General features: G+C 47.0%; 2 protein-coding genes across 2 annotated transcripts; one reads left to right on the top strand and one right to left on the bottom strand.

Annotated features, from left to right (window-relative positions):
• Nucleotides 1-3,322: 3,322 nt before the first annotated feature.
• cmklr1 (chemokine-like receptor 1) lies at nucleotides 3,323-5,148 on the top strand. Its single transcript, XM_003974902.3, has 2 exons — nucleotides 3,323-3,469; nucleotides 3,549-5,148. The coding sequence occupies exon 2, from the start codon at nucleotides 3,582-3,584 to the stop codon at nucleotides 4,617-4,619; it is 1,038 nt and encodes a 345-aa protein (XP_003974951.2). The 5' UTR covers nucleotides 3,323-3,469; nucleotides 3,549-3,581; the 3' UTR covers nucleotides 4,620-5,148.
• Nucleotides 5,149-5,765: 617 nt separating this feature from the next.
• Nucleotides 5,766-26,385, bottom strand: wscd2 (WSC domain containing 2). Its single transcript, XM_011615725.2, is given in 10 exon segments — nucleotides 5,766-7,022; nucleotides 7,852-8,052; nucleotides 8,129-8,293; nucleotides 8,746-8,860; nucleotides 8,862-8,921; nucleotides 8,990-9,111; nucleotides 10,785-10,969; nucleotides 11,742-11,856; nucleotides 14,348-15,219; nucleotides 25,965-26,385. Coding segments are annotated over 9 exon segments (1,719 nt in total). The 5' UTR covers nucleotides 14,751-15,219; nucleotides 25,965-26,385; the 3' UTR covers nucleotides 5,766-6,669.
• Between the last annotated feature and the right edge of the window lie 651 nt (nucleotides 26,386-27,036).

Genomic DNA, 27,036 nt, shown 5'->3' with positions numbered 1-27,036 from the left:
AGAGGCTGCAGGCCGTTCGCAGATAATGAGTTTTATTGAAGAGCTGCGCTGTAAATATGTCAAAAGTGAGAAATTTAGTGTGACAGGACTCCTAGCCCGAAGCCTGGGGAATCTGGACATGATTTATTACATTAATGTCCCTATCTGTCACAATGTCCTCTAAGCGGGGCCATCTCGCAGCTGGCCATTTGCTGAAGGTGATGAAGATTTGTGTCCGTAAATGAGGGAAATAGCCGCAGCATCGAGATGGGTTTGGATGCTTCTGTGGGTCCTCTGCGGGGTCACCAGGTAATCATGGCGCTCGCTGATATTCCCGTTCTGACGCCAACGCAACCATGACTCACCATCCGTGGGCGGTTTTTTAGTTTCTTCACCCAACAGGAGACCAACGCTGGCTGCCCGATCTCATTTGTGTTCTCGGCGCCTTCAGCTGTTGCGCGACTTGATTTCCAAAGTGCAGTTTGCGGATTCTGTTGTAAGTGTAATCGTGTTGAGTGGAACCGCTCTCGCCACCCCTGTCTGCAGCCAGCTCATGATATCACAGCAATCAGCCCCAGTGTCTGCCTCCTGCCTTAAGAGTGGCAATCAATTTTATCCGTGTGTCCTTGTCCTGATATTATTAGAGATACTTATTTGGTAATATCAACCATCTCAGTTTAGATTTCATTACATATTAAGCATTCTGTCCACGCTATAGTGAGTAAAGCTTCACTCGTGTATCCACAGTTGTGTTTCACGTCAATAACTAAACACAATGAGACGACTCTCTGTCCCCTAAATCACTAAATATATCGTCAGTGTGCACATATATGAATTCTAGGCTTAAGTTAGCATTATTGTGCAATCACATCTTGTTTTAATTAGTAGTAAGACAGCGTGTGACGGGGATTGTTAGGAACCTGTGAAAGAGCACATTCAAAGAGACTGCAATGCCATTTTGTCATTGGGTATGAGTCTTCGCTCTGGGATCTCCCTGCCCTTCAATGTGCACACGTGGAAAGGTCCCGTATGGCTGAACCCCATCTGGAGGATGACATACACAAAATAAATAGCCAAAGGCGTCTTCCTGTCATTCCTTTTCCTCCATCTTCAAGTTTTTATGGAGAGCGAATGTGGTGGCGTTGAGTGTTATTGGTGGTACGATTCAGAAGACGCGAGGCGTCGGCCCAGCTGGGAGCTGAAGGATGTTTCTAATTTAAACCTCATTAAGATGCTTGTTTGATTGCTCTATTTTTGTCTGTGTCATAATGATGCCATAAATGTAAATGACGGTAAAGGACTATACAAGCAGAGAGCCCGTGGCCACCAGTCTGGGTCTCTGTCAGGATTAGCATCGCTGAAACAGGATCAAGTGGCATACTTGATCATTGAATGTCTGTAATCGGGTACAAACCATCCAACAGAGAGGACTGAGTCAATATGCTGGAGTAAATAATTTGCTATCCTCCAAACATCAGCTGTACCAGTTTCCTTTTGAATTGCAGTGCAGAGGTGAATGTCAGAGCACTCCACACTTTAATCTATTTGTTGTTAAAAAAAGTTGTGAAAAAATAAAAATAAAACAAGATTAAAAAATAGTTGGGTAAAGCATAAAAACTGAACCTGTCAGCAAAGAAGAAGCCGCTGACACACAGGCACCAAAGGAGAATTTATGAAAGAGTGCAACCCCCCAACAAAATTCTTTATTTTCAGCTGTGATGAGTTTTTCAAGATGTATGAATCATGCACAGCAGCATTTAAGGCATGGATGCATCACTTCCTGGAGAGGGGCGAGGGTTTGTTCCTGTGGTCCTTTCAACACGGTCACTATGTTTCTCCAGCTGTGACCCCGGATGGGGTCCTTTCTGCAGAGGTGGATTTCAGGGGAAGAGATTACCGCTGCTGATCGGAGCGCATCTGCTGCACATTAATCTACATATGAGTTTCTACAAGGGGCATTAAGCTAGCTGTTATACTCAGGTTCCTTGAAAGAATTCAAATGGAACGTTGGCCGTCCAGAGAGAGAACCCAATACTGAACCTGTAATCGAATTGCAGGGGAGGCCAGTCATGATTATAGGCTTTCTGCAGGGTTTGAAAGTCAAGACACTTAAATAAATGAAGAAACGTCTGTGCTGTTCTTCGGCTGAGGCCGCAGCTGGAGGTCAGACTCTCCCTGCATAAAGCCCGCCTCCAGCTGTCTGTCGGTGCGAGGCTGGCAGACTGAAATTAGCATGGCTGCAAAGCTCCACCCATATGGATACCATGGAAACAGCTAATATTATATCATGTCGGCGTGTAGATAACAACAACCGACCTGGACATTAAACCTAACCTGTAAAAGAGAGATGAGGTCACACGTTTAAGGATAGTTTTTGCTGCAGAAATGACTCCCTACATGCCTTTAAGAGCTGAAATCCTCAACAGGAAGCCCATAATTGTCCCTCTGAGGTGTAAATATCACCTGTCGAAGGCAAATCTGTGCCTCAAATACACTCCAGGCACTTTTATTTCCTGCCCGTTTAAAAACCATCTGCAACGAGGCTTTGGGCTTGTCTGGTAGACGACCGTGACACAGATCAAGCGTGTGAAGAACCCTCCATCAGGGCGCTGAGGGTGCTTGAGCTCCAGTCATTCCTTGAAGGACAATCTCGTATTTTCCTCCTGCGTTGGCCCACTTTCATTCTGCCTACAATCATGCATTGGCTGGTATTGCCCGTTTAGAGGACCTTTTTGCTGCATCCCTGCGGCGCTTATGGTATACGACCGTGACAGTGAGGGCGCGATCAAGTTGTCTTTAATTTGGATGCACGAAGCTGCATCAGTGATGAGCGTGAAGCTGGTAAAACCAGGCTGATTTGACTGGTGCAGTAATTACAGCACCCAGGCTCCGCGGTCTGCGGCTGCAACAGCTGCTGCTTTTTACTGTCTGGTATTAGAAACATCTGTATCAAAGGCTGCGAGTGATTCATCATCTGTCTCGGATTGCCACGGCTCCTTGAGCACCGTGCACCTCCGTCACCCAACGCTGCGAACGCCTACATCTGTTTAGCGACAGACACATCTGGCAAAAGTAAAAAGGGAAGGGTCAGTGCTATTGTGCAAAGTCCAAGAAGTAGCTTAGAGGAACTAAGGGGGGTTAAAGATTTAAAGCTTTAGCAATGTTAATAAGCTGTGATGAAAAGATCTTAGTGAGCTTCAAAGTCATTGAAACTCCTGAGCTGGTTGCATTAGAAAGCAGCCCTCAATCAAATGTAATATGCAAAAACTAAGATTTCTAGTTCTGCTTAAAAAGAAAAACAAAAGAAAAAAAACCCCCCTATTTTTGTCATGTTTACAGACAGTTGTTTTGACCTCAAGATGAAGTACTGAAAATGTTGAGGGAAGCGAAGTGTTGAGAAATCACACAGTCATCTCTTCTTAAAAAGGAGAACAGGGTGAGACTCTCATTAAGCTCTGGACGCCACCAAGGAGGGAGGTCTGTGCTGCAGGTAGGACCACGATGCCACAAACATCTGTGTGTTTTAAATATATCTCATCAGTCTAAATATTGCCTTCTTGTCCCCGCAGAAAGCCCTGAGACGGTTCTGTCCCTCTAGACGAATGGATCAACTGGAATATCTAGACTATAACTACAGTTATGAGGACAATGGTTCCATGCTGACCGAGGAGACGTTTTCGCCGCACAAGCCGCTGTGTTTGAGGGAACCCTTGTGCCTGAGCTTAGTCGTGGTCAGCCTGCTCATTTTTCTGCTGGGCTTCTGCGGAAATGCTCTGGTCATCTGGGTCGCTGGCTTCAAGATGAGGAAGTCGGTCAACACCACCTGGTACCTGAGCCTCGCCGTGTCCGACTTTGTCTTCTGCGCCTTCCTGCCCTTCAGCATCGCCAGCACGGCGATGGAGGCGTGGATATTCGGCCGCGCCATGTGCAAACTAGTCCCGTCTGTCCTGTTCCTCAACATGTTCAGCAGCATCTTCCTCCTGGTCATCATCAGCGTCGACCGTTTGGTGTCGGTCGTCTTCCCGGTTTGGGCCCAGAACCACCGCACCATTAAAAAAGCCTCCGTGATTGTTTTCCTGGCTTGGCTTCTGGCCATCGCGCTGAGCGTTCCCTCCATCATTTTCCGAGACGTCAGCAGTCACCTGGGCAGGACCTCTTGCGTCAACAAATACACATCGGACCAGTACAGTCACAGCATGGTGGCGCTCAGCCGCCTCGTTGTGGGGTTCGTGGTGCCTTTCGCCATCATCATCGTCTGCTACTCTATCATCATCCTCAAACTTCGGAACAACAGGATGACCAAGTCCTCCAAGCCCTTCAGAGTCATGAGTGCGCTCGTGGCTGCATTCTTCCTCTGCTGGCTTCCTTACCACGTGTTCATCGTGCTGGAGCTCAACCAGGACAACCTCAACCGCGACCTTCTGACCGTCGGCCTCAAAGTCGGCACTTTGACGGCGGCCACCAACAGCTTCCTCAACCCAATGCTGTACGTGTTCATGGGCAACGACTTCAGGCGGAAATTCAAGAGCTCCGTGTTCTCAAAGATGGAGAACGCCATGGCGGAGGACGGCCGCACCTCCACCAGCCGGTACCTGTCCAGGACCAGCACTGTGGACGGCAGAGCCTCCACCCACATGTAGTCATGAGTGTGTGGAAAACTGTCGATAAACAAGTGTGAAGAGGTGAGGTGCGTTGAGTCGGAGAGGTGACAAATCGATCCACAGGCGCAGCACAAGACTTCGACCTCAGTCTGAGTCCTGGTCTCGTCCTGCCGACTGATAGAAACAACACAGCAGCGTGAAGAAGAAAAAGGAATTGGACTCACAGCAACATTGTCGATAATTAAATATGTTGCAAGCTTTGCCTTCTCCTCGGCTTGTGAAGCACATAATTTAATCCCAGAGGAAATAAGCCTTTTGTATAGTATAAATCTGGTAGAACAGACTCCAGGAGTGTTTTCATTTACTTTATTAACTTAACTGTTTTTTCTTTTAAGTCGGAACTCTAGTGGGGAATGGCATCAATATACAGCATCAGCTCAAAGGAAGTGTAAATTAAAAGCTAGAAACTTCTTTTTTCTTTGAATTGAGTGAATGTGGTGAGTCGAGACTAACTTTAGCCGTGTAAGACTGCATTTACCCCTGTGAATTAAACCACACCCATCTGTCAGCTTGTGGCTTTTAGCTTCTCTTTTCTGTCTCTTGGCCCTCAGCGGTTTGAAATGTTTTCGGTGTAACAAGTGGACAGATCTGGGCTGAAGGAGTTGCACAAGACTCCGGAACAATGAAAGAAAAACAGTCAAAGGCTTAATTGCGGGGGTGAGCTTTACCCAGCCGGTAATTATCATCCAGCTCTGCCCAGCTTTTCGTTGTCTTCCAGCTCGCCGAGGAAAAACATGACTCCAAATTATCTCTCAAATTGAAGCTCAATTGGCTGCAAAGAAGCACTTTGGCTGCAACAAGCTTTAAGATGTTCACAGCTTGTTTTTCTGCCTTTCTGGCCACAGAAGAGGCTGTTGAGACTGCATCAGATCTTCCACCAGTTCTTCAGTGGCTCCCTGGTGATGCCGTCACCATTATTGCGGCGTGACCATGTGATGGAAACATAGGTGGACCACGAGAAAAACGCACAATAAAGCAAATGCATGTGTGTCCACCGCATTTAAGCAACAATTCGAATAAAAAGTGGTCGTTTTAGGACAGATCTGATGATGATTTTAAGGAAAAGGTGAGTGGGAACAATACAGCGTTGGTTGGTTGTACTTGGTCAACAGACAAGAGACCATGTAAGACAATTTTCTAGACTCTTTTATTGGGCCTTATCACATTACATTCATTCCTTAGAAAATACATTCAAATATGACACCTTTGTCCTAAAAAAAGGGCCAGTCTGTCAATGAACGCCAGAGTCAATAAAGTTTAAAGCATTTATAGAGTTAAAAATAGAAATTTTGTTGATTTGTGAGCACACGCGCTACAAAAATATATTCAATGTATTCATATTATCACGAAAGGAAATTGCTTCATGTTTTCTGGCTGCTCCGCTGCCATTAACACATGAACACACGCATTCGCTCATGCACAGTTTGACCTTCCAGAGCATATGGCGTCGTGAACTGAGTACCGCTGAAAGCAGGAAAAACCTCTGCGGAGGGTTTAGAAAACGTAAAAACAAACAAAAAATAAATCATCAGCTTCCTCCGTTTCCATCAACGAAATGATTCCCAAAAAAAAGTAATCACAGCTAAACCTAAAAATGCTTTTTTTTGGGGGGGGGGGTTATCTGTGCATCATGTGTGACGTTAATTAGCGGAAATGTATATAATCATATTCTCTCTTTTGGCCGTTGCCTCCTGGAGAGATTTCTCATCTTAGGACGAGCAGAGCCTTTTTTTGGTCCTTCAGAGAAGTTATGTTGACGCAGCACAGCTGGACACCTCACAGCTGCTGCACCTTCGTCATGTTAAGGCACACGCCTGCACGCAGGAGTGCTTCTTCATCCGTTCACAGAGAACAAACACAGTTTAGACTGTCCCTTCTGATCGGGCATGAAGCTGAAAGTAAGGAGACACAAATCAAAAGTCAAAAAGGAAAGAGGGGGAGAAAGTGGCTGGAAAATGAGAGTAATATTCATCATTCAAACCGAGGAAATGGTGCAGGAAATAAAAGAGAAACGCTGAGATTCCGTTCATCATCTTGGCATGTATTCCTGTGGAATTCCAGACATTGTCCTCTTCCTTAAAGCAGCATTGACTATTATGATCTGTTTGTCGATGTTCGCTCGCATTTCGGGAGTGTACGGGTCGTACTCCAGCTTTCGCAGTCCCGAACGCTTGAAATTTCCTTCTTTCTGACCCTCGACACAGAGCAGCCGGTCCTCAGAGACCTTCAAACCCAGAAATTGGACCATTTCCTTCAGCTTGGAGAACAGGTCCTTCTTCAGATCCTCAAAGTGGACGACGTGGACATTCTTTCCATAAGTCAGCCAGTCCACAGTGTGGGACGCCCACCATGGGGCATAGTTCTTCACAAACTCGGGCCACTCTGCAAGACAAACCAGAACATGGGACATGAACACTACTTACTTCAGGACAGGGCAATAAACATCATTGAATCCTTGACCTCTAAAGCACCAACAGCGCACGACGTGACAATTTGCATGCTTCATCTTGAAAAAACAAAGGGCAGAGGCCTGACTCCTCCCCGTTGTCGCGGCGCCGTTTCCCTAACAACACTAGGAGTAAACACCGTTTCTAAAGCGTGGGCCAGATGTGCTGAGGTTTTCACAAAAACAGTCAGCTGCTAGGTCGGCAACTCTCTTTAGCTTCTGGAAAATCAATAAAATGTCACAGGGTTGATATGTGGACAAAAAAAAATAATCAGTTGCCATGGTTACTAGACCTACTTCGACAAGAGAACACGCTGCATTAAGTGGAATATGAACAAAAGAAAAAAAGATCTTGGCACATGGGATACATTTTTATGGACAATTACTTGGCCCAGAGGTTTTATTTCATTAATTATACGGCAGAAACAATAACCATTATAAGTGCTTTTAATCATCAAGTGGACCCCAGAGGAATTTAACACAACTCATTTAACACTTGACTTGTGCTGACACATTTTTAAAAGCTTGGACAAAGCAGAGTGACGAGCAAATCGAGCACAAAATTTCCCAGACAGGGCAAAAAGAAAAAATCTGTCTGGGTTTTTGTTGATGTTGTAGTGATAATAAACCAACCCCTGCTCATCAATGGCCACTTCTCAGTTTCGGAAGGTTATTACCAGGGTTAGGGTTTTCTGCTGCGTAAAAGGAGCTTATATCATAGAGGAATTGGCTTGATTCAAAATACAATTTAGTCTGTGCGCTCACCTTTCCCTCTCCAGTGAGCCTGGGAGGCAAATCCAATGTGGCCGCCATATTTCCTGTTAAATTCGGCCATTAGGGCTTTGTAAGGGTTTCGTATCACCAGAATACTGGAGTCATACGCTTCGATCTCCTTTCTGCCGCTCTCATGCGTCTTAATGCAGATGGTCCTCCCGCTACGCCAGTTATCTCGCTCCCCCTTAAACCCTGTGAAACAGTCACACACTCACATTTAGGACAGTGATATTATGTAAATATGGCAGAATTATAGATCAAAGCGCACCTTTATTATAAAGTGAACCGTCAAAGTAATAGCTGCCAGTGTAGAAACCGGTGGCCAGCTCGATGAGGTGGCGAGTCCAAGTGTTTCCAGCTCCGGGAAAACTGGCAAGAGCCATCAGATGCTTGGCTCGAACGGACAGGAAGTGGCGGTCCATGCAGCGTTTATCTGATAAAAGTCAAACGGTTACACCATTGAACGGTTGTTAATAATCAGTGACAAACACTGGTGGTGCCAACAGACGCTGACACAGAGACTGGCAGGTCATTGAACCGGTGCAAATATGCGCTTCATGCCAAGAACGGTCACAAAAGGTCACAAAAGGTCGAATGTGGGAGATGACACATTATGACACTCTGCGACTTCCCAATAGATCCCACTCACTGACGTATGTGTTGGTTAAACGGTAAAAAAAAGAAGTAGAAATACAGTTTTGAGAGCATTTTTTTTTTCAAAATTACACATTTACTTCCTACACAGGTTTTTGTTTGTTGTACATTTAAATCTTTAAGTGAACTGCATCTGATTTCCCAGCATGCACCTCTGAATGCCATATCCCTGCTTCAGAGGGGGCTGTTTAATAGCGACATATGAGAAAAAGAAGGGAAACGTGTCGCTACCTTGAACCTGTGTCTGGTACACCACAAAGTACTCGTCATTGCCGCAGTTCTCGAACTCTTCGCCTTGACAGCGGTGGACACACACGTCCTCGTTCTCCGGCTCATGGAGGGAGAAGAGAGGCGACGGGATAGCCGCAGTGACATCGATCTCCTGACAGGACGGCCAGGGATCTTTCCTGGAACAGATATCCGGCATCACAACACGTTCTCGGGCAAATGAAGACAAATGAAGAGGGCGCCCCACCTTCTCGGTGCACATGTCCACACACTTGTCCACAGACATGTTTTGGATGACAGCACTGAAAGGAAGGGCCAGGCTCACGTTGGCCGGCCTGCGGAAGCAGCCTTTGAAAATGGCGCTGCCGTCTGAAACACAACAACAGACACAACACAACAACGTCAAAACGTCCCCAGGATCCCCCTTCACACATGTCAGTGTGACGACGCTCGGTTCACTGAACCCTCCCGATGTAGAAGAAGAGCCCGGAGGGCCCGGTCATTAACGGCCCTGAACACCCTGCTGCGTGAGGATGACCTTTAACCTCAGGTCTTCACTCTGATGTGACAAAGCCCGTAGAAAGGAGCGGCTGTTTTCTGACATCAGTGTTTTAAAAATGAAGGGCAACTTGCCTCCCTCAACTTTGCAGGGAAATTTATTTTAATACCTGTCAATGTTCTGAGCGGCATCGTGGCCTCAACACCAATGGATATAAAAATCTCCTTGGCCACAGCAACAGACCCACAAGAATTACTCAGTGTTTGTCAGAGGAAGTTAGAAACAGGATTTAAAATGATGTTAAATGTCATAATTTCAGATCAACCTATTAAGCAAGAGGAGTGGGGGGGGGGGTTAAAAAATGAACCCATGAGTATTTGATAAACTCAGATAATTATTTATTATTATTATTGTTAGTTTAAAAAAAGAGAAAAACCTCTATTAAACAAAAGTGTCTTTGCTATTAAATTTGCCGTGACTAACTGTGAATTTCAAATTCCAGAGGCAAGATTTTAAGAAAGTCTACACTTTCTTCATGTTGCTGCATTTGCTCACTTCCTCCCCAGGAAGTGTCAGGAGAAGGGAAGGAAACTAAAGACGCAAGACTTTTTTCTTCCTAACATCAGTCAAACCAACAATATGCAAATAGCATGTTTCTAAATCCAGCTCCTGACTGTAGAGCCGCTCTCTGTACAGCAGCGGGTTTCTGCTTTGGTGCACAGGCTGTGCACCAAATGTTTTATTAATTTTTTTTTCACCTTTTTCTCTCTCAGCTTTCGTGTTAAATATCAGCTTCTCCTTTTCAAAGCACGTCCGTGAGGCCTGAGCCAACACAAGAGTCGTCATTATTGAAGGGGTAAAAAAAAAACCACCTTCATGTGATGCTTCTGGGATCGGAAAGCAACCTCATCACATTTCTCGCAATTCCTCTTTGTGCGTCTCACATGATTGAGATCAGGGTCCAGCACAAAGAGCAGATTCAGCCGAGGATGGAAGAAAAAGAGAAATGAAAACGACACCCGTGCAGCAGCAAACTGCAGCACAATGCGTAATGTATACATGCACACATATTAATCTGCTCCTCCTGTTTACCTTTGCTGATTGTAACGCCAAAGCAGGAAGAAGGTCATGAAAAAGGAGAAACAAGTTGTGAGAAGTTACTGAACACCCCTCGCTCTGGATTTTTAAAAATGTAGCAAGGAAAAAACCCCCGAGTTGCAGCAGTTTTGAAACACGCCGCCTCCACACACAGACCTTTCTCATCTCTAATCATCAGCCCTGCCTTCAGTTTTGCAGCAGCGGGCGGCGAGTGTTTAGAATGCAGACCACAGCTGGCAGGGTTATGTAGGTAGCTCGGCTCTCTTGGGGGGGGGGGGGGAACACTGCACCGCAGCCCGCTCGCCGCTGCGGCGTTAACCCAGAATCAAACAAAGGTGGCTCGGGAAAAAATGCGCCCCATCTGATAATCCCAGCACGCGTTTTCTTTTAAAACTCGGGAGGGGTTTTGTCTTTGTAGCCGCCGTTGCAGAGGTGTCAGACTCACAGCGGCGTGCTGACTCCTGGCTCAGCTCCAGCCTGTAGATGGACAGCCGGTTGGCTCCCCCGCACAGGTTGCTCTTCTCTCCTTTACAATCCATGTTGCATTCGCTCTCGGAAGCGTTCGGTGCCTGGATCTTGTGGCCGCAGTAGCATTCTGCCCCGAACTCCAAACCGGCGTACATGTAACCTCTGGGAAAGGGGGGAACAGGAGAAGGAGGAGGTGTACGATGAGTGTACGAGAGGTTAAGTAACAGCACTTGTCAAGTGTAATAAACAGATGCACACAGGAGGCCTCTGTCTGTCCCAGGTTTCTGCTCTGTGAGTGGAATTCACTGCATTCCATTTAATCCTCACATGATTCCTCAAGGAGGGAAAAAAAGAGGTGAAAGAAAGATGGATGAGGCAGTTGAGAAAGAGAAGAAACAGAGACAAGAGGAGGAGAGATGGAGGCTGTAAAACCTGACCCTCAGTGGTCAGATGCACAATCATATAACAAATCTGGTCCCGTGCTTTCAACGCACACAAGCTCCTCAGAGAAATGGCCCAGGATTTAAACCCACAACCATCCTTTACCAGGCAACAGTATTAAACACTGATTTTTTAGTCATTTATCAGTGAACTGCTGTGACTGTGAAAAATCAATAAAATAAAACCACTTTGATCAATGGGTTTTTAAAAAAAAAAAACAATGAAATGAAACTGAAGGTGATGTGTTTTCTGCATATTAGACCTTGAGAGAAAGGTTGATTTATGAGCCAAGTTTGGACAAAACAAAGGTTGTTGATGGCCTTCCTCATATTCACGACTATGAAATTCTACATGAGGAAGTCGACCTTTCAGTCGGGCTTTCTAAAATGTACTCATCAGCCCTTCAAGACTATCAGTTCCTGCATCACTTTTAAAGAAAAGAAAAAGAAAACAAACGGGGGCACCCAGCAGTTGTTTTTTGTTGCTTCCATACCTTTCTGCACAGTTGTCCTGGCAACGGAATACGGTCATTTTTTTGTAGTCATAAAACGAAGCTCCTCTAAGCGCTCTCCTCTTCGTGTCATCGATGTAACAGCCGATATACTTTGCTGAAAAGGACACGGATGTTTAATTTACTTGTGTGCAGTGAAAGACAGAGACAAGACATTCGTTTCTAGCACTGAAGTCGTGCACAGTAGCGTCAAAATGCAGCTTGGTCATAGACTCAGTCCTCATTGTAACAGGAGCTTCTTCGCATGCCAACACACTGTAGTAGCAGCGCATGTGAGGAGCCCAAACTGGGGCAGAGACTTCATTTATTTATAAAGACACACACCCCCTTCTAGTGGCCTGTAGCTGCAGTGGCAGCCATCTCTGCACTATTTCACAATTGTCTGTAAAGGGGGAGGGAATGGTGTGTTCGGGTGTCAGCGGTGGCACACTCAGCCTCCAGTGCACCTTTAACAATCAAACCTCTCGCCATCTGTGCAGTGCTATAACCCGTCTGAGCCTCTTATAATAGCTCAATGAGTGCTCATGCCGTGCATTACTTTAATTGTTTATGGTCCAAAGGTCTGCATTTTAGCAGTGTGTGGTCTGCGGCGGTAATCTGCCTCCTCTGGAATGACTGGTGCAACAGATGCATCCGTGTTGGGATTGCTACCGTTATTGTTCCCCCCGCAGTATCCGCAGGATCAATTTAACCGGCGTCACCTTTGTGCTAGTTTCCGTATTCTATCCTCCGGAGCTTCTGCGGTTGCTGCTGACCGCTGCAGTCTGCAGCCGGCGAGATGAAGTGAATTTACAGTGAGGGGAGAGAATAGATGGAAAACACTTAAAAGGTATCCGGAGGTGGTAAAGGCAGCAGCACCACGAGTGGAGTTGGATGTTGAGAGCAAACGAATGCTTTGAAGCTTAATTGCTCCATTATCACTTTCTGCTGCAGTCCTGTGAGGTTATCCTTCTGGAGACGGGAGGGATGGGAGGAGAAGAGAAGGGCCGCGTCAGGCTGAGAGATTACTCTTAATCAGCCTGAATTTTTACTGTAAATATGTTTGTTTTACTGGTCCTGGATCGAAAGAAGCTTAAGAGCTGGAGCTGGAACGACCTCTTTGTTTAATACCGTGAGCTTTAATGCACAGCTGAGTAATCTGCTGCTGCTGTGTCTTACTGACAAACGCTGCTTATTTACTTGCTGCAGCAGCATGCACAGACTGGCGTTGTCCTGGCATGAAGGGAAGCAGTCTGCACATTTACAGTCACGCTCTCTAAGCAGCTGATCAGCGCGTTTGATGCGCGTGCACAGTTCAGGTTCTTCGCCTCTGCAGGATTTGAAAGCACTCCCTCCATCCAAAGAGGTGCATGTTAGGTCAAACGGAAACTCTAAACTGCTCACGTGTGTGTGTAAGTGCACGTGTGTGTCCCCGTCTCTCAGGCTCCAGCCAGCATGCAGGTCTCATCTATGGGCCTATTCATTCTGCCCTCCTTGGATATTTGACGGTAGCATCAATGACTCAAAGATGGAGGAAATATGTGAGCATCATCACTGAGATGATGCTTTTTAAAAAAAGATGGAGACATTTGTTCTAAATATTAAAAATTCTTTAAATCCAGATCAAATCCAAATTAAGAATCCCAGAATATCTGCTGCTCTGGTGTTTGTGAACATACACCTGCTTTTATTAACTCTTGAAAGCGTAAATGGGGGCTCAGCATCGGGGGGGTAGCGGCGAAAATGATCCGTTCTTATCAGCTAATTTGATCAGGTTTCATCTGGGAAAGAAAAACATAGCAGGATATTTGTTCCCGCCAAGGTCAGAGGTGTCAGCTCTGGACAAAAACGGCGCAGCCTCACATTTCAGGACCCTTACACGATTTCACGGGCTGCAGAGACACCTTCTGATACAGACGCCCCCCTGTCAGGACTGGCACACACACAGAAAACAAGTTTAAAAATAAAAAAATCAGTTTGATGTAGCTGCGCTCCGAGCAGCAACAGCACCAGTTTGTGTACCGTATGTGTGTGTGCGTGTGTGTGTGTGTGCGCGTGAGTGTGTAAAACTCTTGACAGACGCTCTCGGAGAGAAGACACGGTATATAATCATCATCTCACCGCACTCTCAAGAGATTCGCGATGTGACCAATTACAAGAAGAAACCCAGAGCCATTAGGAGGGCGCAGTTTGTAATCAGACACTACTTTAACTGAATTCCGTGTCGAGATGAAACGTTCCGGGATGCTATCGTCTGTGCGTCTGCCGGTGGATGCACATAACAAATGGGCCAGTAATTAAAACATTCAATTTCTTCCAATTTGTTAAATATTCTGATCAACAGCTGTGGAAAAAGGAGATCATTAAAGTAATTACTCAGATAATAGCTGAAATAATAATCCCGCCACGCATAGGAATTATTAATGCTTCCACATAGCAGTCGTCTGCGCTGGAACATATTGTGATTATTCTCTCATTTAAAATGGATTAAGTGGAGCCGCAAATCCCATTTCTATTGATCTGCACCAGATTTGGATTGGATCTGAGTGTGGAGAAGAATCCCATGTTTGCCACACTTGAATCTTTATATATTTCTATGTTTGACCCACCTCGTCCATCATCCACTTCTTTGGCGTTGCGGCCTTTGAGCGCGCGGTTCCAGTTGGTGGTGTAGTCCCCCCCCCTGCGCGCCGCCTCCTGCCTCTCTTCGCCCGTCTTTTTCATCCAGGGGGGACCATATCTCCTTCCCGATCTGTCCTTGAAACCTCTTCGAATGACGCCAAGCCCGCGAGCGTCTGACAGCGAGTTCGGGTTCCCTGAAGCTACCGCATTGTCCCGTCTCCGTCTGCCACCGGGGCCGCTCTCCCCTATAAAGCCGGCGTGCAGGAAGACGAGGCTTCCGGCGGTGAGGTAGAGGAGGATGAGGGAGAAGAATCGCACAGGTTTCCTGCGGAAGTAGCGTTGTATCTTCAGCAGAGTTTTGGCCATGCTGACTCCACCTGCCGCTTGCATAAGTGATGGTGAAAAGTCATAAAGCAGAAGAACCGGCACCGGTTTTCCACGGGGTCCTCTGAAAACTCCCCACAGAGAGCAGGGCAAACTGAAGGAAATGTTCAATTAAAGCGCGTCAATCCCGCGTCAACGCCGTCCAAACGGTAGCATGGCTTCTCACTCATGCGCCTCCAGCCTGGCGAGGGAAAAGCTCGACATCTGCGCGGATCCGGCCCACTCCAGAGCATCCGAGCATTCCCGCTGACAGCCCGTCCCTGGGAGCGCCTCCTGAAAGGTGAGAAGCTCAGGGGGAAAGACGATCGCCCCGAGCTGCTTTCGCCTCCGACAGGACGGCGGACGCTCAACACTTTCTCCCACGCCGCACCGAAGGGAGGCAAGTTTTTATTTAGCAGCTCGGCTCGGAGCAGCTCTCCTTGTGACCGGCTATTCACAGAGATGATCGGTGTAGAGAGAGGGCATGACTCACCATCTGCAGTAAAAACAGACAGAAAAGGAGGGATCAGAGTCGGCCTTAGCGAGCTTTATGAAGCACAGAAACGGAGGAACAGCACCAGCAGCTTCCTCAAGGATGAAGTCAGAACGGCACCTGCACACACACACACACAAGTACACGAAGACGAATCAAAGCAATCACATTTGTGGGAACATTATCTGGCGTTAGTTTGTTCAAAAAACACAATATCTCTCACAAATTAGCTGCAGCCGGGAGGGAAAGCAGAAACAAAGCTGTACCCTGTGGCATTCTCACTGATGTCTGAGCACGAATGCTTGCGGGAACAGACGGGAATTAAAAACATTCCAGATGATCTAATGTGATGTTAGTCTGTCTGATACAGAAGAACAGAGCTCCGGAGATTTTCAAAGAACAGAGTTACTGTAGGTCGACTAATTTACAGTGAGAGATGAAAAACATCTGCTGCAGACGTCTCTTTTCCTTATAATTCTGTTAACGAGCTTCTACTGCTTTGGTGTGTGTGTGTTTGTGTGTGTGTGTGGGGAGAGGGGGGGTCCAACTGTGTCTGCTGCCTCCCTCAAAGGAGTCTCTGTTCTGGGACGAGCTGAGCGGCTACAATTGGAAGGTGTAATGCAACACTGCTCAGGGTCGGAGAGTTTTCCAGAGCATTTGAGTGGACACTCGCCCTCATGGCTCTCCATCTGGCCCGGGGCAAATCCGCAGAATACCTGTCACCTGAAACCTCACTGACACCGCACCCCCCCCACCCTCCAGCTTTCCGCTCCTCTACTTTCCTCCTCCAGCTGTCTGGGAAGAGTCCGTGACTCTCGAGGAGAAACGGATCTGATTCTGCTTGTGTTAGGGGACGGCTGGAGTCATCCTGAGCATTGCTTTAGTGTCTCGTTGCTCAAATAAACATCAGAACCGTTTCTCCTTAACTCCTCTTTCATGACGCTGCGGGCTTTGTGATCGTCCCCTCCTACTATTTAAATTCTCGCTGCCTTTCCTTCTTGTTCAATCCTGTTTAAATGGAAAGATTTAATCCCCCCCCCATCTAGACAGAGGGTCAAAACATGCATCCCCTTTCATGGTGTGACGACGTGAGCAGTTTGCCTGGCTGATATCCCTTATGGCTGCTCTATCTGTGCTGTTTTATTAAGTTAACCCTTTAGCCACTGCACCAGGGCCCAGGGCCTCTGCTTTCATTCGAGAGTTTCTGGTTTTAAATTAAAATACAATTCAGCGGTTATTTATCTGTCACGTACAACACGCACCAAGTACACGTTGTGTTTTACTGTGGACACGATGGGTTGTTAGATGAGCTATAAACTGACAACTCGTAATATTTAACCCTCACTTAAGATTTCCTTGTGGCCTGAACGCACCAGGCAAATCTTTATGTTGAATCCTGCTCTAAAACAACTGATCGTTCATCGTTCAGTGATCTTTTCATTCCAGGACAAAGGCTCTGCGCTTAGGAATCATTTAAAGTGACTCACAACGCTGATCCGTCAGCCTGGCAGTGTTTTTGCTACCAGCTGATGGAGTTAGTCTTCTTCCAGGCAAAAAAATAGCATTCACCCTAAAACAATGTGAACAATGTTTTTAGACTGAAAAGCTTATTTTCTTTACAGATCTGTAAAAACATCGTAGCTTAGATCCCTACGGGGGGAAGGGCGGAGCCTGAGGAGAACTTTCAGCACACGCCTCTCAGAAGGAATGAAGGTGTGCAAATGGAAGAAAGGTTTTCTGATAATAGGTTATGTAGTCAGATGGAAACTCGGAAGACATACCGCAAAATCTATGACTGCACCAGACACCCGTAAAAGGGCTGCAACAGTTAAAAGTTCTCAAAAAAACAGCAGATTTGAATAAAAAGAATGATGACATGATGATGAGTCCTTCAGTGCCACAGCACTGGAGCAGACATGCACTCAATGACCATTAATTCATATTATATTAAATAAGCCAGCAAATATTTAATCAGAGCGGATTTAAAGGAGGAATCATCGAAGTTAATCTTTGCTGAGCAGACCCACAGCCAGTTTAGCTTGACATCTGTCATGGAAGTCATTGGGCTGTGGGAAACCAGGCTCTGCCACACTGGGCTGCGTTCAGAAACAAAAACAACCGGAGCGCTGGAGTCATGCTGCTGCAAAGAGGTGACCTTGATCTGACGCAGATAACACACAATCAGTTTTGAAGAGGTCTGAAGATTAAAAAAGTCATAATGGCATAATTACATTTGTAGATGCACGTTTCCACGATTCCTTCAACCTGACCGTCACAGTGGAGCGTTCTGAGGCAGATGCGACTGCGCTGATAATCGCTCTTGGCTGCCTCGGCTGGGCGAGGCCTTCTCAGAGCTCAAACTCTCCCAGCAAGTCCCAGCAGCTGATTTAAATTAGCTGTGAAATCCTCCCACGGTGTAAAACATGTTCGATAGTATTTCCGCAGTTTTCAAAACTGGCAGTCAGAGGAATGTGGGGAGAAACAAAACGGCACAGTCGTAACAGTTGGTGGCTGAACCACCCATTATTGTAGTAGAGTTCACAGAGCTAACGCAGACGGAAGGAAATGTTTGTCTGCTGCTCCACCGCTGGCCTGAGCAGGAAGGAAGTCATCAGCCCTCATCGTCCTCTCTACCTGCTCCTAACATCTAACTGTATCATGCCATCGGGTATCTTCATCTCTTAGCCTGTAAAAACAAAACTTCTGAGCAACCTTGCCTCAGTCACTCAGCAGCAAAAGGGTTAAAATGTTAGCCGCTGTAGCCCTGATCCTCCCCTCACCCCGGAGCCTGTCTTTCCGCTCTCCTACTGCGCTTGGCCTGCCAGTGTGCATTAACCGTGTTTGTCAAGTCAAATCAAAACTAAAGATCACATCCCTCCTGCAGTGATATCGGAGGCTGTTCTGCACCCTCTGACTAGCAACACCGCCCCCAAACAGGAAAACCTAAACTGCCACACAGCAGCTAAGGTGTTGGGAGTGTTTCTGACAGATTCAATGGACAATTTCAATGTAAAACAGACATATCAATGGACCTGTGAGACATGTGACCTCAGCTAGGGCCCTAAACAACCTAGCATCGTTAGAAGCTCACATCTGCATCTCTTAAAACATCTATTGCAACTCAAATGTGTTCATAGCTTGATTTTCTCCATGCACATTTTTTTTTTATCTCATCGAAAGGCTAAGCTCTAGCTCTGTAATCTCCTGAACATATGTGAGACACTGTAAATACACCAATCTGCTCTAATTAATGCAGACAAGCTGCAGACTGGTGCCAAATAGGATATCCAACGCTCCCATAATCTTTATATTAATCTCTCCTTAATGCCCGGCTGAGAGGTTAATTACATTTGTTTCAATTAAACCTTTATTTGTTCAGGAGCCATTAAGTGTCATTTATTACACAAACTGTAAACAGACACTTAGGAGATAACCGTCAGATGTACGATGTCTTTTGTCTGAATTTGCTGATTGAAATACCTCCTGTTATTGAAAATTTAAAAAACACCAAAACACAGACATGGAACGTCTCTTTGTGTATCTTCTGTATCAGGGAGTGAAAAATTAGGATTGGGATCAGCATTTCCTAAAGGAGAGATTATGATAGTGTTTGTTTACCATCATGATGTGATTGATGTGTTTGGTTGGCGCTCCAGCTGAAAGCCGTCGGGTGTTTACACATATCCGTGCATCCGACATTGCAGAGGCTGAACAGACCAATCAGGGTAAGGAGTTTCTAAGTACGCCATATTAAAATATGAAAATTAAGCCTGAGATGGCAGAGAAAAGCTCATTGTAATCCTGATTATACCCAATGTTCCATTAAACGCCATAATAACCTTTTTCTCTGATAGAGAGGTACATTAAAAGGGACTAAAAATATTATAATCTTTTCCTGAGAATGGTGCACAGTAGCATTAGGCTGGGGTTCTGTGGTTGAGGGGAGGTGTTCCAGAATTGAGATGAAATTGGAGCAAGAAAAATATCCAAGGTCTGAAAGCGGACACAAAGCAGCAAAGAATTTAGAAGGAAACACTATAACAGAATATTTCTGAGCTAAATCTGACAGAACTGGAGGGAATGAAGAAAGGAAAGGAGGAGGACTGTGATTTTTGAGAGAGGAAATTTGTGTGCAGGCAGCAAAGTCGGGCTGGGCAGTAATGATGTGTGAGAGAGTAAAGAAAGAAGAGATAAGATATTAAAAATCTTCCCACTGTGAGGGGTTTCAAACTCATCCTCAATTGCTGCTACTTGTTGGCCGCGAAAGACATTCCGGCTGCGATCTTGTGAATCTGCCCCGCTAATGACATCATAAACAGAGCAATTATCCAGCAGCAGAGGGCTGCCTGACATGTTTCCCACCATCAAACTTAACAAAGGTCTTAACTGCAGTCTTCCTGGCTAGTCCTCTCCCACCTGTACCGAGCACAGAGGCTCCCTCGGTTTTAACTATGGGACTGCAGCAAGAAACACCAGAGGTTAGCCAAGACACAAGTTAGTGACGGGCCTTTCAGTTGGTTTAATGGCTGGCAGTAGGTGGACAGGAGCGATAACTTAGAACTTGCAGTCATGGACAGATGGCTGCAGTGTCCACCAGGACAGAGGCGAGAAGGCGCGAGGCTAATCGAGACCAAACCAAGAAATCAATGAGCGCCAGCTTGCAACAACAGCCAGCTTTGGCGCACAGAGATGCTGGCGAATCGGGAGCGAATCGGGGCTGCTTTTAGACGGAGCTGATTGGAGGTGAGGAGCGGGAGGGAGCACCAGGTGGAGGCGTAGCTGATAACAAGCTGGTGGGGGAACGGAAAATTCCACAGCAGCAGGAAGCAGGCAGCGCAGACTGTGCCAGGGTTTCCCCAAATATTGTTGAGCAAGAGTGACAAAAACAACTGTAGTTGCTCCTCACATGGGAATCTGACCAAAAAGGAGAGCACGCTGCAAAATATTAGAAATGCTAACATAAAAAACCCACAGAGGACGCGCCGCCGCTTCCATTTTGTGCAGCAGATTTGAGCTGCCGCCCCTGTGGCCACCGGAATGACAATGATCCCCCCCCACACACACACACATTCAGAGTGTGGCTGAAAACTATAGCAGGCAGAGAACAAGCGCAAGCTTCCACACATCTGTATTTCTGGCTCGTACTGCTTCCCTAGACACGGAGTCGGCAGTGCAGTGAAGTAGGAGACACTCTCGGGCGAACATTCAAGCCCCCGTGGTAATAGGTGCACGTTCTTCTCAAGTGTCCTCAAACAACGGTCAGACTTCTGGAGCACCGCCGCTCTTCAGCCAAGATCAAGGACCCGAGCGCTGCTCTTTGCTGTTGTTCCTAAACTGCCGTAATGTTCCGTGCTCCTGGAGTCGTCGGTGGGATCTGAAATGAGCGCTGCGCTTTATTAGAAAAGCACAGCACGGCCTCGCGGCTTAATCCTGCACACATCAGCGCGGTTTGAGCAAGAACAAAATCCCTCAATATGTCCTTTGGCGTGTCGACCTTTCACATTCTTCAGCTCAGCATCAACAGATAATGGAGTCGGGGGTTTTGACAATCGTGCGTTCACACACAGATACGTCTGCAAATTCAAAGTTGAGGTAAAGGGAGGATTAAAGAAGCTAAAGATGTTGTCTGGAATGAAGTCGATCCTGCCTGCCGCAGGCCGCGATCACTGCAGATCCACAATACTGCACAAAACACACGTGGAGGTGGATCCTGTCATTTATCAGACACGATGCCTTCACTGTCCATTGTAAAATTGTACTTCCATATTCCCGGAGCATTCAGACCCACATCAGCACCATTTGCAATTGTCCGTCTGCGGGATTTAAACTTACACAGACGCGTCACGATCTTCAGTAAAATGAGGACGAACTGGCACGACCACAGAAGTCACGTTGTCGCGGGCAACCATTAATTACGTGCAGTAAAGAGCAGTTCCCGGGCGACCACGCAGGCGTCGAGCTGGGCGCCGCCGTCTGGAAGGCCTCATCTAAAGGACATGAAGCGCGTCCCGGTTGCGGTGCACCGCGAGCACGCCGAACCGCGGGACTCATCAGCATCACGCAGATCTGCCTATTAAAGGTCGAACAGCACCGGAGGCTCGCTGTCAGCATTTCCTGTCCTATTAAACGCGAACATCATCGGGGACGGGGGGGGGTGCTGACGCTTTCTGCATCACGCTGCTTCCTGCGTGTTGTCACTGCTGTTACTTGGACGGCGAGTCGAAAGGAAATTGACATAAGAACAGTTCTGCAACGATGGAAGGCTGCGTGAGGCAACGTTGTGCACTGAGGTGGGGGGGTGTAGTGTGTTGGACACGGACAGACACAGCGGAGGGCCACATTTGGTTTTTTCTAATCCAGAAAATGTGCTCCTGTGCCACTTGTAGGACAATTAAACGTTTGACAGAATCACCACAACAGTCTGAATACGTCACACTGTCAAAAATGGGGGGGGGATAGAGGAACACTGACCGATTACATCCTCAGCACTACGCTAACGGAGAGCTGGGGGAAATTTTGGGGAGGCCAGGAAATACATTCAGAGCTCCGGAGATAAACAGAGTAAAAGCCAAATCCAATAAAACTGACGTAAACAGAGGCTGCCGAGGGAGCTGGGGGGCGGGTGGGATTTGGGGGGGGGGACATAAGCCACAAATTGGACTTGAAAGTGAGTCCAGGGGTTTAGCACAAACATGGACTCATGGGCAAACATGGTCCCGCGAGCTGGCGCCGGGATTCTATTTAAGCGTGTCCTTTGTTGGGGGGCGCCACACATGGCGTTCGCTGACCTCTGACCCCCAGTAGGAGTCTAGATTATATAGATTTTCTTGCTCCTGATGATATAATCTTAATTTAAAAAAGAAAAAGGCGATCACTGTAGTCACGTAAGAGTTGTCCCGAAAAGGAAGCGGACTGCAGTCTGAGTTTTGGCCCGTGTCTAAGGTGCCACGCTTGGCTGAACTGGGCTGCGCTGGGATGTGAGTGAGGTGCTGAGCGCGAGCTGGGCTGAGTCCTCCCACCCCGGAGCAACCTGGGTAAGACATCTGCACAGAGATCAGAGGTGATGAGGGTTGACGGGGCGTAGCAGCGGGCTTGTGGCTGACCAGGCGTGCTTCATTTACTGCATGTGATAGCTCCGAACATTGGGGCCAACGCCGCTGACAGACGGAGAATATTAGCACTGGGGAAGCGTGTGCTCCGATTACCGCCATGCTCAGTAAAGCAGCTGATAAGGGGATAGACTTAGGCGCTCATCCAGCTTGAAATTAATGCAACGCCATGTCAGACCGGGTATAAAAATAAGTTCTTACTTTGTGTTTATAAATAGACGAGGCTTGGTTTACTGTTGCGCGTCTTTCAGACGAAATCCCAGTACAAACGAGCTATCAGGAGAGTTTACCCTTTAATGGTGAATTCCCAGGAGGAGACGCACCCGTTTGCACTTGTTATTGTGGGATAGTAAAACAGGATTTGCTGGGAAACCGAACGGAGCGGATCTCCGTTTGCCTGCTTACTTTCAATCCCAGCAACTGGGAAAAGCTTCCCTCAGTAGTGCGCAAGTCGAACAAGCTCCCAGACACCCAGAGAGGACCTACACACACACACACGGACACACAGAGACACACACACATACACAAACACCTCTTGATGTCCAAGTGGGAACTCAGCGGTTTGCAGAGGGGTCCAGTATCATCTACGCCCCGAAGTCTGTTAGATAAACATTCTTTCCTCCATAAAAGTGAATTTTCCCATTTAAAGGTGTGACTGCTGCCATGTAGGAACTCTCGGTGGTTCAGGCAACAGAACGCAGCACTCAGGCGCGAACAAAGGCGGTTCTGTGAACCAGGGATCAAATTGCCCAGAGGACAAGCGGGTCTTCTCCTCGAGGTGAGCTATAACAGAGACGACGTGCTAATCTGGCCCTGGCAGCGTCTCAGGGTGAACCAGGAGAGGTCCACTCTCCTCTGCTCTCCGGTCGGTCTGCTGTTTTTCCTCGCAAAGATCCTCCATTTTCATTTTCGGCATGTTGATTTTTTACGCCTGCCAGGTGCTGTTAGTGTTGGACCGTCTCGCAGTTGTGAGTCGATCTGATAGGCTGGAGGGAAAGCAGGGACTGTGGGTCAGACAGAGGGGAGCCGGAGCTCAGACCCAGATCAACCAGTGACCACCCAATAAAACCTTGTGTTTGGGAGGGGTTAAAAAATCCAAGAATGTGTTGAAATGATTAAATTGACTGAAGATTCATGTCTCCAAAGAGAACAACATGTTTTGTTTGGGTAATAAATAAGTGAAGTTGGAGCACCTCGGCCATAAGATGTGGTAATTCTCTGAGTCATCATGTGTTAGCGCCCTAACTTCCCCGTTTGAGATTCAGTGGTTGGATATTTCTGAACGTAATTAAAACCGTTGTGCAAGCTTCTTGTTGCCATGGTTTTTCGACTGTAGAATTTTCTTTTCTTTTTTTTTTAGTACTTGAACCTATCGGGTTTACAGTACGGACGTGTGTTGATGATTTTGTTTTTGATTGCGCAATCTTAAACAATATGGGGTTTGCTTGTCGGGAAGGTTGCGCACGAGCCAATTTAAACACACTAGATGTGAGAAATACCCGTGGTCTCCTGTAACAATTCAAAAACACGGGATTGTGTTATGGCCTTGTATCCTGATCTATGATGGAGAAGATGCAGACACATAAATCTCTCTCCAGCTGCTTGGATTTGTGTCCTCAGCACAGCAGGAGGCCTGTTTCTGTCTGACAAGAGGCTCAACCACAGGTGCCAAATATAACCAGTTCAATCTGTCCTTCCACCAAGCACGTGTGAACATTCTAGCATAGGGATAATGTAAGTATACTGTAAGATACTTACAATTTTGTACTTTTTCGACAGCAAACTGTGGATTTCCGGTGCATAATCCCACCATAAACTGAGAATCTAGTGAACTGTGCATCAAGACTGACCTGTCCCAGCAGCTATGTCAGCCTGTCTGGAAAACCAGCTTTTCTACTGCTTATTTATCAGACTCTAAATGAAGATCTGGGCCCCCTGTGATGTGTCGGCCCACAGTTCACCCTCATGCAAACTTTAATTCCTTTCAGCTTCCTCTGGCCACCTCCAAAGCCACTGGGGACGATCCTTGGCCTGTCCCTAAGAGGTTGCCAAGAGGATGAAGAGATAAGCTGTCAAGGAATTCAGAGCCTCCCGTCTCTCTGGGCTGATGGCCGCTCCACCACCACACAGAGGACATCACGTCCACCCTGCTCTGAAGTTGTCCTCTGCAGCCGCGTTTCACAGACAAACGTCCCCTGAAATTAAATATAAGTGATATAACAAACGCGAAGCCCCGGGGGTGTGTTACTGAGTCGGCGGTTGTTGTGGAACCAGCCCCCCCCCCACCCCCACCGTTCTCGAGTGCGTAACTATGAGCTTCAGTTGTTCTCGTCGCTCTGTGATGCCTGTTTACTTCTGCCTCTGGAAGCATGTGCTCACGGGACAACGGAGCCTCAGTTAGCAACAGTAAAATCAGAGTGACTGACTCTCTCTTTTATTTGGATAAAAGGAGCACCAATTTTTATTGGGGTGTGACCAGCTGATGCTCTGGAAACAGCACCGGGGGGAGAGGGCGAATCAATGCCATATTGATCAGGTCGGCTTGGCCTCGATTCAGGACTTATGAACTCAGCGCGCAGTTGCCATAACACGAGGCTCGTCCCGCCTCGTCTGCGGCGTGGCACAGAAATAGCAACAGTTCATTTTAATATTGATTTTTTTCCAACATTGCGGTCAATGTTAGAAGCCATTATTGTACCCTCTCTCTGCCCTGACACTTCACAGTAAGTAATAGGTTCAATAGCATGATCCACAGCGCAGCGAAGGTCATCAAAAAACGACGGTGGTAGAAAAAGCCAATTAATGGATTTTATTTAATTAATTATGTGTTATCACACGCGGGGTTGAGTGGCACGGCGAAGCACCAGTCTGCACCCTGCAGTACATCTTATTACAGATATTCTGGACTATGCCTTCGACATCATGTTAAGAAAATATTTCTTATTTCACCAAGAGACATTTAATACAAGAAAAGTGGATTCTCTCATTAGAAGAGCTGCTCTTGTGGAATCACTCTTTGGCCACTGGTGAAACAGAACAGCCAGGGCGCCTGAAGAATTCGTAAATAAACCAGCTCTGACAGAGTTTATTGTCTTTAAAAGGCCACAGATGGGTTGAAGCGTAGAGAGAAATGAGGGGAGAAAATGCAGGGTGAAATACCGTCACCCCTCCGCGTTTCCTGCAGCTCGGGTTAAAAATTAGCAGAAGTGTGCTAATGAAAGTCCGGCGTCTTCACACTTTAGGGACAATGATTCAGTCCGTGGAGCCCCAGCCGTGCACCTGGTTACAGACCAAACATCTCCAATGCCCACTGAGAGCAGGGGCCCCAAACACCAAAGGCAGCTACAGCTACTGCAAATGCTGCAGCAAATACACACAATCATTTTTGATTGTGAAAAAGGAAATTAAAGATAATACCGAGACTGTAGGTTAAGGGGGGGGGGCGGTGTCTTTAGAAGGTCAAGGCGAACCTTCCCGTGCCTACCGTCTTTAACAAGTGTCAGCTTCTTTGTCCTTAAACCACACAAACGCTCAGCCCAGTAGTGCTCGTCGTGAGCTCCATTATAAAAAGATTACAATGTACTTGTGAGCTCATTTCTCCTCCAAACCTGATGAAATTTTTAGTGCAGTTGAGCTTACCTTCAACAACAGTCAGGAGAAGGCAGATGCGATGCAGTTGGCAGGAGGAAACTCAGCAGAGGATGGTCTTCACCAGCGTTCATCTGCACGACAGGCACCCGCAACATGATCCTGTTTGGGAGGCTGTTATTGGGCGAAAGAAGCCGCTATTTTTCACTCAGCAATAGAACTCGTGCGGTCCTACAGCGCTGCAGATGAAAAGCTACGCACTTCTAGCTCTCGCTCGGTGGGAGAGGGAGTAAATGCCATCGGCCCTGTAATCCCCCCGGTTAATAACCAGCCCTGCTCGTGTTTCCCCTCAGTCCCCCCCTCTGTCACCTGTCCGGGTCAAAGCATGGATGTGATGGAGGTAGAGGGTCGACCTGTCGATTCTGTCGCCTGTCCGACGTTAAGGAAATGCTCTTTGACGCTGCGGAGAGGCAGCGCCGCACCGTGCGCCCTGCGCCCCCGAGCGGTTCAACAGCGCCGCCTGGTGGTGCGAAAGAGAGAGGACGGCGGCGCAGCGCACACAGAGGCTCAGTGTCCCGGGCAGGACTCCCACAGCCCCCACTGATAGGGCCAACTGGGGGCTGACTTACCATGAGAGCGCCGGTCAGTGCGGCATAATTTCTTGGGACCAAATGGAGCCCACTGGACGCAGGGAATACAGCAGCTGTATTTATGGACGAGTGCATAATCTTGAGTTAAGTAGCAAATTAATGTCAAGATGAAGCAAATTAGTGTTAAACTGACAGAGGTGTTGCAAAAGGAATTCAATTAATTACATTAAACAGACATGAATGTCTGATCATATTTAAAGACAGGGTCTTTTTCCTTGACCTAGCTAATAGTGACATATATTTCTTAAAAGACGTTAAAAAAATTATACCACCTGAACGTACAGAATATTACCATCCCGTGTTTTTAAAAAAAAAAAAAAAAATCATTTACATGGCAAAGGTCAAGGGCACTTAAGCCGTATAATGCTGTGTGCCAGGAACGTGCACCTGCTTGCGTGTGTATGGAAAGGAGCTGAGTGAGAACACTGATTAATGATGTAATAACGTGAATAACGCTAAGATGGTTTCTGATT

This window comes from Takifugu rubripes, chromosome 21 (genome assembly GCF_901000725.2).
Source record: "Takifugu rubripes chromosome 21, fTakRub1.2, whole genome shotgun sequence".
NCBI lineage: Eukaryota > Metazoa > Chordata > Actinopteri > Tetraodontiformes > Tetraodontidae > Takifugu > Takifugu rubripes.
This window is presented reverse-complemented; position numbering and strand designations above follow the sequence as displayed.